Raw genomic sequence first — 13184 nt, 5'->3', positions numbered from 1 at the left:
CTGACACTGCTCATATTCACTCACTTCAATGCCATCTTGTTTAGGACCTTTCCTAAAGCACTCCATACATATTACTGTAGGTGGCTGTTGGCCGATCATTTGTCCGACAGGCATCTCGACTGTCTCTGCCATATACATGAGTGCTCATTCAGCTGAGCGCACCGGTATATTCTTCGAGAAAGCCACCAGCAGACATCTCTGCCAACAGCTTATCACTGGTAGAACAAATAAATTGGTAGACCGAAAATAGACATTCCCAACCAACATCTCCTCCGACGATCAGTTGGCCAGCTCCCTATAAGAATTAGAGCTGATATCAATGGGTTCAGACAACAGTAATGTGAACTGGGGCCTTAAGGCTATGCACACACGTTCCAGATTTTCAGCGTTTTTTCGGCGGTTTTCCGCTGCAAAAACTTTTACATTAAGCATACCATCATTTTTAATGTATTCCACATTTTTTGTGCACATGTTGCATTTTGTTTCCATGATAAAAACGCATCGCGGAAAAAAAACCGCAGAATGTTCATTAATTTTGCGGTTTTACCGCTATATTATTGCATTGGGAAGCTCCAGAAAAAAAAAAAAAAAAAACACGACAAATCTGCAAAAAAAAAACCACACAAGAAACGCGAGAAGAACGCAAGAAATACGTGTGCGGATTTCCTGCGAAAGTAGTCCGGATTTGCTCAGGAAAATTCTGCACTTTCCTGACACATGGGCACATAACTGACCAGTCTAACTTTTAGGGTATGTGCACACGTCAGGATTTCTTGCAGAAATTTCCTGAAGAAAACCGGAAGTTTTCTGCAAGAAATCCGCATTTTTTTTTTTTTTTTTTTGGGGGGGGGGTGTGTGTTTTCCCCGGTTTTTCGCGTTTTTTTAGCATTTTGCAAGCGTAATTAGCTTGCAGAATGCTAAAAAGTTTTCCAAGCGATCTGTAGCATCGCTTGGGAAACTGACAGGTTGGTCACACTTGCAAAACATACTGTTTGACAAGTGTGACCAACTTTTTACAATAGATGCTGCTTATGCAGCATCAATAGTAAAAAGATATCATGATAAAAATAATAAAAAAATAAAAAAAATGGTTAACTCACCCTCTGCAGACAGCCGATCTCAGCGGTGTCCGTTCCTATAGATGGTGTGTGCAGGACCTTCGATGACGTTGCGGTCACGTGAGCGGTCACATGACCGGTCACGCGACCAATCAAGACAGCGACGTCATCTCAGGTCCTTCACCACACCATCTATAGGAACGGAAGCGGCAGCATGCAGCGCAGAGAGGCGGGAACACTCCGGGGGCCATCGAAGGTGAGTATATGACTATTTTTTATTTTAATTCTTTTTTTTTTTTTACCAATTATACGGTGCCCAGTCCGTGGAGGAGAGTCTCCTCTCCTCCACCCTGGGTACCAACCGCACATGATCCGCTTACTTCCCGCATGGTGTGCACAGCCCCGTGCGGGAAGTAAGCAGATCAATGCACTCCTAGGTGTGCGGAATCCCCGCAATTCTGCATATTTAATGAACATGTTGCTTTTTTTTCCGCGATGCGATTTTTTAGCGGAAAAAAAATGCAACAATTGCACAAGAAATGCGGAATACACTTAAAATAATGGGAGGCATATGTAAGCGTTTTTATAGCGAAAAAAACGCAAAAAATACTGAACGTGTGCACATGGCCTTAGGCTATTAGGAACGAGCATTATTAGGAATGTTTGTTTCCCAATTGAGGCTGTGCCCAGCATGGGGCTCTACTTCTCCTGCAGAGCCAGCAGCCGACACGCCCCTTGTATTAGGCCACACCCCCTCCACATCATCTTCTTCTGTAGCAGTGGTTTAGAGAGGTAGGGTGTGTGTGTGTGTGTGTGTGTGTGTGTGTGTGTGTGTGTGTGTGTGTGTGTGTGTGTGTGTGTGTGTGTGTGTGTGTGTGTGTGTGTGTGTGTGTGTGTGTGTATTTTAAACAAAACAATTCAGATGCAGTTGAAGTTCAGGCTTTCAGCTTTCATTTGAGAGTATCCACATTAAAATTAGATGAAGGGTTTAGGAGTTTCAGCTCCTTAACATGTGCCACCCTGTTTTTAATGGGGCCATAAGTAATTGGACAATTGTCTCCAAGGCTATTTCATGGACAGGTGTGGGCAATCCCTTCGTTATGTCATTCTCAATTAGACAGATAAAAGGCCTGGAGTTGATTTGAGGTGTGGTGCTTGCATTTGGAAGGTTTTGCTTTGAAGTAAACATGCGATCAAAGGTGCTCTCTATGCAGGTGAAACAAGCCATCCTTAAGCTGCGAAAACAGAAAAAACCCATCCGAGAAAATACTACAATATTCAGAGTGGCAAAATCTACAGTTTGGTACATCCTGATAAAGAAAGAAAGCACTAGTGAACTCATCAATGCAAAAAGACCTGGGCGCCCACGGAAGACAACAGTGTTGGATGATCGCAGAATAATCTCCATGGTGAAGAGAAACCCCTTCACAACAGCCAACCAAGTGAACAACACTCTCCAGGAGGTAGGCGTATCAATATCCAAATCTACCATAAAGAGAAGACTGCATGAAAGTAAATATAAAAGGGTTCACTGCACGGTGCAAGCCACTCATAAGCATCAAGAATACAAAGGCTAGACTGGACTTTGCTATAAAACATCTAAAAAAGCCAGCACAGTTCTGGAAGAACATTCTTTGGACAGATGAAACCAAGATCAACCTCTACCAGAATGATGGAAAGAGAAAAGTATGGCGAAGGCGTGGTACAGCTCATGATCCAAAGCATACCACATCATCTGTAAAACACGGCGGAGGCAGTGTGATGGCTTGGGCATGCATGGCTGCCAGTGGCACTGGGTCACTAGTATTTATTGATGATGTGACACAGGACAGAAGCAACCGAATTAATTCTGAGGTATTCAGAGCCACACTGTGTGCTCAGATCCAGCCAAATGCAGCCAAACTGATTGTAGTATGAAACGACGACCAGATGGACAATGACCCAAAACATAAAGCCAAAGCAACCCAGGAGTTTATTAGTGCAAACAAGTGGAATATTCTTGAATGGCCAAGTCAGTCACCTGATCTCAACCCAATTGAGCATGCATTTCACTTGTTAAAGACTAAGCTTCAGACAGAAAGGCCCACAAACAAACAGCAACTGAAAACCACCGCAGTGAAGGCCTGGCAGAGCATCAAAAAGGAGGAAACAGCGTCTGGTGATGTCCATGAGTTCAAGACTTCAGGCAGTCATTGCCAACAAAGGGTTTTCAACCAAGTACCAGAAATGAACATTTTATTTAAAACTATTGAATCTGTCTAATTACTTTTGGTCCCTTTAAAAAAAAGGGTGGCAAATGTTAAGGAGCTGAAACTCCTAAACCTTTCATCCAATTTTAATGTGGATACCCTCATGAAAGCTGAAAGTCTGAACTTCAACTGCATCTGAATTGTTTTGTTTAAAATTCATTGTGGTAATGTCTATAACCAAAATTAGAAAAATGTTATCTCTGTCCAAATATATATGGACGTAACTGTATATGTGTGTATACACACACACACATACATGCAGATGGCCCTGCCCTGCTGTGATTACAGTGCAAGGCATTATAACCAGGAGTAGTGGCACCAGTTAGAGCAATCCAATGCATATAAGCCGAGAATTTCTGCCCATTTTTTCAGGCTGAAATTGCCCCTCTCGAGTCATTCCCAGGGGTCGGCAGGGGAGGGGGGAGTGGCAGCTGTCTAATAATACTCACCTGGCGCGGTCCCTGCACGTCCCTGGTCTTCCTGGCGCCGGCAGCTTCTTCCAGCGTTGAGCGGTCACATGGTACCGCTCATTACAGTAATGAATATGGACCGGACTCCACTCCCATAGGGGTGGAGTCGCATAGTCATTACTGTAATGAGCGGTACCATGTGACCGCTCACTACAGGATGCTGACGGCGCCCAGAGAACCAGGGACGTGCAGGGACCGCGCCAGGAGCAGGTAAGTATAACGGGGGCATTGCGCGATATTCACCTGTCCGCGTTCCATCACCACTCCGCGGGCGTGATGATGTGTATGGGGCAAATGTCTGTATGGAACATCTTATGGGGCCATAATCAACATTTGTGCAGCATTATATGGGGCATATTTTAAAATGGAGCATCTTATGGGGCCCATCATGAACTGCATTTGTGCAGCATTATATGGGGCAAATGTCTGTATGGAACATCTTATGGGGCCATAATCAGCATTTGTCCAGCATTATATGGGGCAAATGTCTGTATGGAACATCTCATGGAGTCATAATCAACATTTGTGCAGCAGTATATGGGGCATATTTTAATATGGAGCATCTTATGGGGCCCATCATGAACTGTATGGAGCGTTATATGGGGCTCCTGATTCAATATGGATATTCAAAAACACTTTACCTACTGACATTTACCGGTAGCTGCTGTATTTTCCACCCTAGGCTTATACTCGAGTCATTAAGCTTTCCCAGTTTTTTGTGGCAAAATTAGAGGTCTCGGCTTATACTCGAGTATATACGGTAATTAATATTGCAAAAAGAGTTAAGAGCAGCACACAAAAAAAAAAAACGGCAAAATTAGGGTGCAGAGCCCCCTCAGGCATGTACCAAACCTTGTCATAGGAGTCCAAAAATCAGAGGCAGCGCACCATTGTAGGTTAAAGTTTTTGAAGGTGCTTAAATTTAATAGCCCATAGCGGCAATGTTTCGGCCCATGGAGAGCCTTTCTCAAGCAACATGACAGTGTACAGACAAGGTATTTATGTTATACAAACAATTAAACATACTTATTATTTGTACAAAAGAGGGTATAACAACTCCTAAGAGAAGATATACATAAAGTGCATATAATAACCACTACAGGTACAAGTGTAACAAAATGCAGTGCAATAACATATACATAAAAAACATCATACAATAACTGATCCAATATTAATTGGCAATTTATACACAGCTGAATTTCATAAATCATTTCATGGCTCACCCCATTCTGTAATCACATGTGCACGCAGTGTCCGGCGTCCTGTTGCACAAAGAGCGCATGTCCGAAAGGAAGAAAAAAAAAAAGTTGTTCTGCAGGAAATACACGTCAACCCGCGCATGTGCGGAAGACAATTCCTAGAGCCGACGCCATCTTGGTTACTGGAAAACATGTAAACGCCCACCGGAAGCCCTCACATTTTCAAAGTGAGTGGCAACCCACCGTTATGGGCTATTAAATTTAAGCACCTTCAAAAACTTTATCCTACAATGGTGTGCTGCCTCTGATTTTTGGATAGAGATATATACACACACACACACACACATATTACAGACCAAAAGTTTGGACACACCTTCTCATTCAAAGATTTTTCTGTATTTTCATGACTATGAAAAATGTACATTCACACTGAAGGCATCAAAACTATTAATTAACACATGTGGAATTATATCCTTAACAAAAAGTGTGAAACAACTGAAATTATGTCTTATATTCTAGGTTCTTCAAAGTAGTCACCTTTTGCTTTGATGACTGCTTTGCACACTCTTGGCATTCTCTTGATGAGCTTCAAGAGGTAGTCACCGGAAATGGTTTTCACCTCACAGGTGTGCCCTGTCAGGTTTAATAAGTGAGATTTCTTATAAACCTATAAAAAACCTGCTAGGTTGCAAAATCAAGAACCCAGATGTGAATGAAAATTCACAACCACACAGAAGAGGTAACAAAGAACAAATGATTTTATTAAGATGACATATACATAATAATGCAATACTAAATATGGACAAAAATGGTGAAAGGGAGGACATGCCACTAATACCACCAGCAAAAAGAGATGTTGATGGGTTGCTGGAGGCGGACACAACACGTTCAGGCACCCTGACTCCACAACCACGCTGGGGAATGCCCAAGAATGAGACCAATGGCAAGCAGTGATATACCTAAATAGTTCAGACCTCCAAATGGATAAAGTGAAAATAGTTCAGGTTGAAATAACCCATAAATCCATGGAATAGATCCATTAAGAATGGTATACAACCATATGTGTAGTGTTAAATGACAAAGTCACTGCGCCAGGTCAAAGACAGGGCATAAAGATGTAACTAGCACCGGTACCTCCAAGTCTGAGGGAAAATGTATGCATGCTAAAGATGGTAGAGGACATTACCTTGAGACATGGTGGCAACCGGGCACCGGCGTGGTGTGGGCAGGAAGAGACCTCGACGTACGTTTCGCCTTAAGGGGCTTCGTCAGCTTATTTAATAAGTGAGATTTCTTGCCTTATAAATGGTGTTGGGACCATCAGTTGTGTTGAGCAGAAGTCTGGTGGATACACAGCTGATAGTCCTACTGAACAGACTGTTAGAATTTGTATTATGGCAAGAAAAAAGCAGCCAAGTAAAGAAAAATGAGTGGCCATCATTACTTTAAGAAATGAAGGTCAGTCAGTCTGAAAAATTAGGAAAACTTTGAAAGTGTCCCCAAGTGCAGTTGCAAAAACCATCAAGCGCTACAAAGAAACTGGCTCACATGAGGACCGCCCCAGGAAAGGAAGACCAAGAGTCACCTCTGCTTCTGAGGATAAGTTTATCCGAGTCACCAGCCTCAGAAATCGCAGGTTAATAGCAGCTCAGATTAGAGACCAGGTCAATGCCACACAGAGTTCTAGCAGCAGACAGATCTCTACAACAACTGTTAAGGCCTCTTTCACATTTCCGTCGGTACGGGGCCGTCGCAAACCGTCGGCCCGACGGACGTTGTGCAAATAGTGCACAACGTGCGCAGCGGATGAAGTTTTCTGACGCATCCGCTGCCCATAATGAAGTCCGGGGAGGAGGGGGCGGAGTTCCGGCTGCGCATGTGCGGTCGGAAATGGCGGATCCGACAGACAAAAAAACGTTCCCTTGAACGTTTTTTTTGTCACGACGGACCGCAAAAACACGACACATCCATTGCACGACGGATGCGACGTGTGGCCATCCGTCGCAATCCGTCAACTAAAGTCAATAGCAAAAAAAAAACATCCTGCGGGCACATTTGCAGGATCCGTTTTTTTGCCAAAACGACGGATTGCGACGGATGGCAAAAAACAGAAGTGTGAAAGAGGCCTAAGAGGAGACTTTGTGCAGCAGGTTTTCATGGTAAAATAGGAAACCACTGCTAAGGACAGGCAACAAGCAGAAGAGACTTGTTTGGGCTAAAGAACACAAGGAATGGACATTAGACCAGTGGAAATCTGTGCTTTGGTCTGATGAGTCCAAGTTTGAGATTATTATTATTATTTATATAGCACCATTAATTCCATGGTGCTGTATATGAGAAGGTGTTACATCAAAATACAAATATCACTTACAGTAAACAAAACTAGCAATGACAGACTGATACAGAGGGAAGAGGACCCTGCCCTTGGGGGGCGGGGGGTTACATTCTACAGGATTATGGGGAAGGAGACAGTAGGTCGAGGGTTGCAGTAGCTCCGATGGTGTTGAGGTGGCCGTATGGTCATTACAGGCTGTAAGCTTCTTTGAAGAGGTGGGTTTTCGGTTTTCTTTTAAAGGATCCAAATGTGGTGGATAACCGGATGTATTGGGGCACAGAATTCCAGAGGATGGGTGATATTTGGGAGAAGTCTTGGAGGCGATTGGGTGAGGAGCGAATAAGCCTGGAGGAGAGAAGGAGGTCTTGGGAGGACCAAAGATTACGTGAGGGAAGATATTGAGAGATTAGTTTGGAAAGGAGGAGAGATTAATTAGTCAGGCAGCAGAGTTAAGGAAGGACTGGAGGGGTGCGAGAGTGTTAGAAGGTAGGCCACAGAGGAGGATGTTGCAGTAGTCGAGGCGGGAGATGATTAGGGCATGCACAAGCATTTTGGTAGAGTGAGGGTTGAGGAAAGGACGGATTCTGAAAATATTTTTGAGCTGGAGGCGACAGGAGGTGGCGAGAGCTTGGATGTGCGGTTTGAAGGACAGGGCAGAGTCCAAGGTTACTCCGAGGCAGCGGATTTTGGGGACAGGGGAAAGTGTGATTTCATTTATTTTGATAGATAGATAGATCAGGTAGGGAAGATATGCGAGATGGAGGAACGTTAATTCAGGTCTTTGGTTCCAACCACCGTGTCTTTGTGCGTCGCAGAAAAGGTGAATGGATGGACTCTACATGCCTGGTTCCCACCGTGAAGCATGGAGGAGGTGTGATGGTGTGGGGGGTGCTTTGCTGGTGACACTGTTGGGGATTTATTCAAAATTGAAGTCATACTGAACCAGCATGGCTACCACAGCATCTTGCAGCGGCATGCTATTCCATCCGGTTTGCATTTAGTTGGACCATCATTTATTTTTCAACAGGACAATGAGCCCAAACACACCTCCAGGCTGTGTAATGGCTATTTGACCAAGAAGGAGAGTGATGGGGTGCTACACCAGATGACCTGGCTCCACAGTCACCAGACCTCAACCCAATCGAGATGGTTTGGGGTGAGCTGGACCGCAGAGTGAGGGCAAAAGGGCCAACAAGTGCTAAGCATCTCTGGGAACTCCTTCAAGGCTGTTGGAAGACCATTACCGGTGACTACCTCTTGAAGCTCATCAAGAGAATCCAAGAGTGTGCAAAGCAGTAATCAAAGCAAAAGGTGGCTACTTTGAAGAACCTAGAATACAAGACATATTTTCAGTTGTTTCACACTTTTTAAAGTATATAATTCCACATGTGTTAATTCATAGTTTTGATGCCTTCAGTGTGAATGTACAATTTTCATAGTCATGAAAATACAGAAAAATCTTTGACTGAGGTGTGTCCAAACTTTTGGTCTGCACTGTATATCTATCTATCTATCCTTTATAGACTACAGCATTTATGGAGTGGAGCCAGTAGATAGTGGTGTTGTCTGAGTGCATGCAGAGTTCGCGGAGCTGGGCTACATTGAAATGTGCAGGACAGCAACAGGTGGTGAAATCTTTGCTTGCATTGTAAGCAGAGTTGCTGGGACACAACTACAGCCCCGACTGTACACTGGCATCGTCATGTATGGGCATTATACAGTATTGAGCATCATGTGGGGCCATTAAACAGTATGGAGCACTGTGCAGACATTATTTTTATATAGCACCATTGATTCCATTATACGGTATTGAGCATCATGTGTGGTCATTATACAGTATGGAGCACTGTGTGGCCATATTTTTTTCTGTTTATAATTATTGTTTATGACAGTGTGATCAGCAGTGCTAAATGGGTTTGGTTGGGGCATTGATATGGGTGTAACTAGTTGTGAAATGGGTGTGGCGAGGGTGTAGCCTAAAATTTGCAGCGCGTGCACGCGCCGCAACCTTTGTCCCACTTTACCTTCTTCAGAAGTTGGGAGGTATGGTAACAGGCTGCCAAACACCCAACAAGTGAGCAAAACAATTGCTTGTTGGGTGAAATTATTTTTAAACTTGCTTAAGAAGTCATCGTTCTTGGCAGCACATTGTCCTGTTTAAATGTGCTGTCGACAACAGTGACAGTCTATGCGCACTGAACAATTACTGATTGTTCTGTGCACATGTGAAGTGTGGTTGGCCTGTCAAATCAGCCTATAAAACCACAAGAGATCAGCGTGATTAATGGCTACCGTCGAGAGTTATTTGATGCCACAATTTGTGATGCAATGAAACAATAAAATATATGTTCATAAACACGACAATAATAATAATAATAATATTTTTTTTTTTATTAATTATTATAATAATAAATCCATAAAATGGCAATTCCCATTAAAACTGCATCGGAATGTTTAGCTCCTGTATACATCATTACTAGTGATGAGCAAGTATACTTTGGCATGCTCGGAGATTTAGTTTTTGTCGCCTCAGATGCATGATTTGCGACTGCTAGACAGCCTGAATACATGTGGGAATTCCTTAACAAACAGGCAACCCCTGCATGTGTTTAGATTATCTAGCAGTCACAAATCAAGCAGCTGAGGCAACGGAAACTAGATCTCAGAGCATGCCAAAATACTCGGAGACCACCCGAGCATGCTTGGGAAAACCTGAGCAACGAGTGTACTCGCTCATCACGAATCGTTACCTATTGACCTAACCATTTTTTTGGCTCCCTTTGCTTCTGAATCTTTAAACCCCTTCACGACATGTGCCATACTAGTACAGCGCATGTCGTGTCTCCACTTTGATGTGGGCTCCGGCGGTGAGCCCACATCAAAGTCGCGACATGTCGGCGCAATAGCGGCAGGTGGAATCGCGATCCACCTGCCACTATTAACTAGTTAAATGCCGCTGTCAAACGCTGACAGCGGTATTTAACTACCGCTTCCGGCCGCGCTCACATGCGTCGGCATGACAACCAGAGGTCTCCTTGAGACCGCTATGGTTGTTGATGCCGGCTTGCTGTGAGCGCCACCCTGTGGTCGGCGCTCATAGCAAGCCTGTAATTAATCTGATGATAGCTGCTATGGGGCAGAGCCGATCCAGTTGTGCCAGCTTCTAGCCTCCGATGGCTATTAAAGCATGGCAAAAGTAAAAAAAAAAAAAAAAAAAAAAATTTTTAAAAAATATGAAAAAAATATAAAATTTTAAATCACCCCCCCTTTTGCCCCATAATAAAACTGAAAAAAAAAAAGGGATTAACCTGATCGCTAAACGGCGTAGCGACAAAAAAAATTCAAAACGCCAGAATTACGTTTTTTTGGTCGCCACGATATTGCATTTAAATACAATAACGGGCGATCAAAAGAACGTATCTGCACAAAAGTGGTATCATTAAAAACGTCAGCTCGGCATGCAAAAAATAAGCCCTCACCTGACCCCAGATCACGAAAAATGGAGACGCTACGGGTATCGGAAAATGGCGCAATTTTTTTTTTTTTTAGCAAAGTTTGGAAAAAAAATTTCACCACTTAGATAAAAAATAACCTAGAAATGTTTGGTGTCTATGAACTCGTAATGATCTGGAGAATCATAATATCAGTTTTAGCATTTGGTGAACCTATCAAAAAAGCCAAACAAGAAACTAGTGTGGGATTGCACTTTTTTTGCAAAAATAAGCCCTCACATGGCCATATTGATGGAAAAATAAAAAAAGTTATGGCTCTGGGAAGGAGGGGAGCGAAAAACGAAAATTTTCGCATATAAGATGCTGCCAATGCCATTAGGGGCTTATCTACAGAACTCTGTAATGCTGTAGATAAGCCCAGATGTAACCTGAAAGATAAGAAAAACAAGTTAGATTATACATACCTGGGGGGCGGACCGGTGCGGTCCGATGGGTGTTGCAGGTCCAGCGCCTCCCATCTTCACGCAATGACGTCCTCTTCCTTGCTTCCTGTCGCGGCTCCTGTGCAGGCGTACTGATTTGCCCTGTTGAGGGCAGAGTAAAGTAATGCTGTAGATAAGCCCCTAATGGCGGTGGCCGCAGCTTATAAACGAAAAAGTAGTTGACAGATTCCCTTTAAGACTATGTGCACACTGTGCGGATTTGGCAGCGGATTGGCCGCTGTTTTCCATGCGGTTTACAGTACCATATAAACCTGTGGAAAACCAAATCTGCAGTGCACATGCTGTGGAAAATACCGCGCGGAAACGCCGTGTTGTATTATCTGTAGCATGTCAATTCTTTGTGCGGATTCCGCAGCGGTTTACACCTGTTCCTCACTAGGAATCCGCAGGTGTAAAACTCCAGGTGAAATCTGCAGGAAATCCACAGTGTGTTTTACCCGCGGATTTTGCAAAAACGGTGCGGAAAAATCCACACACGAATCTGCACCGTGTACATATAGCCTAAGACTTGTCACTTCCCCCCACCAACCGCACAATTTGGAAATGTAGAAAAGTTTGCCAAATACAAACCCTTTTTGGGACGTTCACGAGGGATGCCATCTTGTGCCGCTGCAGACAGTGCATGCTGTAGAGGCAAACCTGTTGCAGCAGAACAAGCGTGGAGTAACCGGTCTATACGTAACTCAATGGACTCCTCAGCTGTGCTGCTGGAACGGGCCGGAACGGGACCTTCTGCACGGTATTCAGTACTGTTGTCATTTCTCCGGACATTCCCTTTTGCGGCCACGGAGACCTTGGCTTTCGGAGAGTCCGATCTATAGTAATGCTGCTCCCGTTGACCATCTCTGGACCTCTGTTCCTTTACGGAAGCGGAAGGAACCGCAGTAGATGCTGCAGGTTGGGGTGGCTTGTTGTCTGACCACATCCCTACTATGTCATCTGCACTAAAATCCACATTTGTGAAACCTCTTCCATAGCTCCCAAAAGATGTCACAACTGGAGCTGCTTTTGGAGGGTTCTTATCGGGGCTTTGAACTCTGCGCTTAGCTCTGGGCACAGGGGACGGACTCCTGCATTCAGGAGGTCTAGCTGTCTTAGTACATGGCATCAGATCAGGGGTGTCAGTCACATTTCCTTCATCTGTGAGGATTTCTGCCACTTTTTGCCACTCCTTACCCCTCATCAGTGCTTCTGCCCGGACCTTGTCTAGCAGTTCCTCCAGGTCTTCAGACATGGCTGGATCTCTGCAGCCCAGCAACGTGCACACATTTCTCTCTCTATGTATATTTTATTTCCGTGCAGGCCAGACTCCTCCTCATCCTCTCCGACCTCCCAGCATGCCCCAGTAAACCAGTCACCACTACAAGCTGGGGGGGGAGATCAGCAATGTAGACTGAAGGGTGAGGGAAGGCTGATTACAATGTCATCGTGTGTGGTAAATGCCGCCCACACCGCTCCTCAGGCTCCTGTACAGTCAGTGCTACGGCCAGAAGAAGCTCTCGTCGTCGTGCAGCTGGAGCCTGTGCCCATCACAAAAGAAAAGATGCAGCGTTTTTTTTTTTGTTTTGTTTTTAAAGAAACAGGTCCTGGAATTATTTTTTGAGGAGTCTTTGGAGCGGAAATGGTTATGTATAGACAGACGCTATTGTTTTTTGGAGCAGAACCTCCATGTTTTTGCAAGGTTTTGAGATTTTGAGCATTTTTGCTCCATGGCTATGTGCACACTGTACCCTTTAGGCTAAGTGCCCATGTTGCAGAATAGAAGCAGACTTTTCCTCGTCAAAACCGCACACCCTTGCCAAGGAAAACACATGCGGATTTTCATGCGTTTTTGACACGTTTTTCATGCGTTTTTTCCAATACAAGTCTATGGCGGCAGAATCGCCGCAATTCCGCAAAATAAATGAACATGCTTTGT

The 13184-nt window shown here is 44.2% G+C and overlaps 1 protein-coding gene across 4 annotated transcripts in view; it reads right to left on the bottom strand.

Annotated features, from left to right (window-relative positions):
* Positions 1-12873, bottom strand: part of LOC143805312 (uncharacterized) — a 48250-nt gene extending 35377 nt beyond the window's left edge. Inside the window, exons 1-2 of one of the 4 annotated variants that reach the window (XM_077284498.1) lie at positions 11837-12873; positions 11228-11347 (exon numbers count right to left, since the gene is read on the bottom strand). In XM_077284498.1, the coding sequence (XP_077140613.1) occupies positions 11228-11347; positions 11837-12500 (784 nt within the window). In that variant the 5' untranslated portion in view covers positions 12501-12873. The remainder of the gene's footprint in view (positions 1-11227; positions 11348-11836) is intronic. The other 3 variants (XM_077284499.1, XM_077284500.1, XM_077284501.1) reach the window with 3 other exon arrangements.
* Positions 12874-13184: the final 311 nt, after the last annotated feature.

The sequence above is a fragment of the Ranitomeya variabilis genome, chromosome 2, assembly GCF_051348905.1.
Source record: "Ranitomeya variabilis isolate aRanVar5 chromosome 2, aRanVar5.hap1, whole genome shotgun sequence".
NCBI lineage: Eukaryota > Metazoa > Chordata > Amphibia > Anura > Dendrobatidae > Ranitomeya > Ranitomeya variabilis.
The sequence above is the reverse complement of the archived record's forward strand: the minus strand, read 5'-3'. Positions and strand labels throughout refer to the sequence as shown.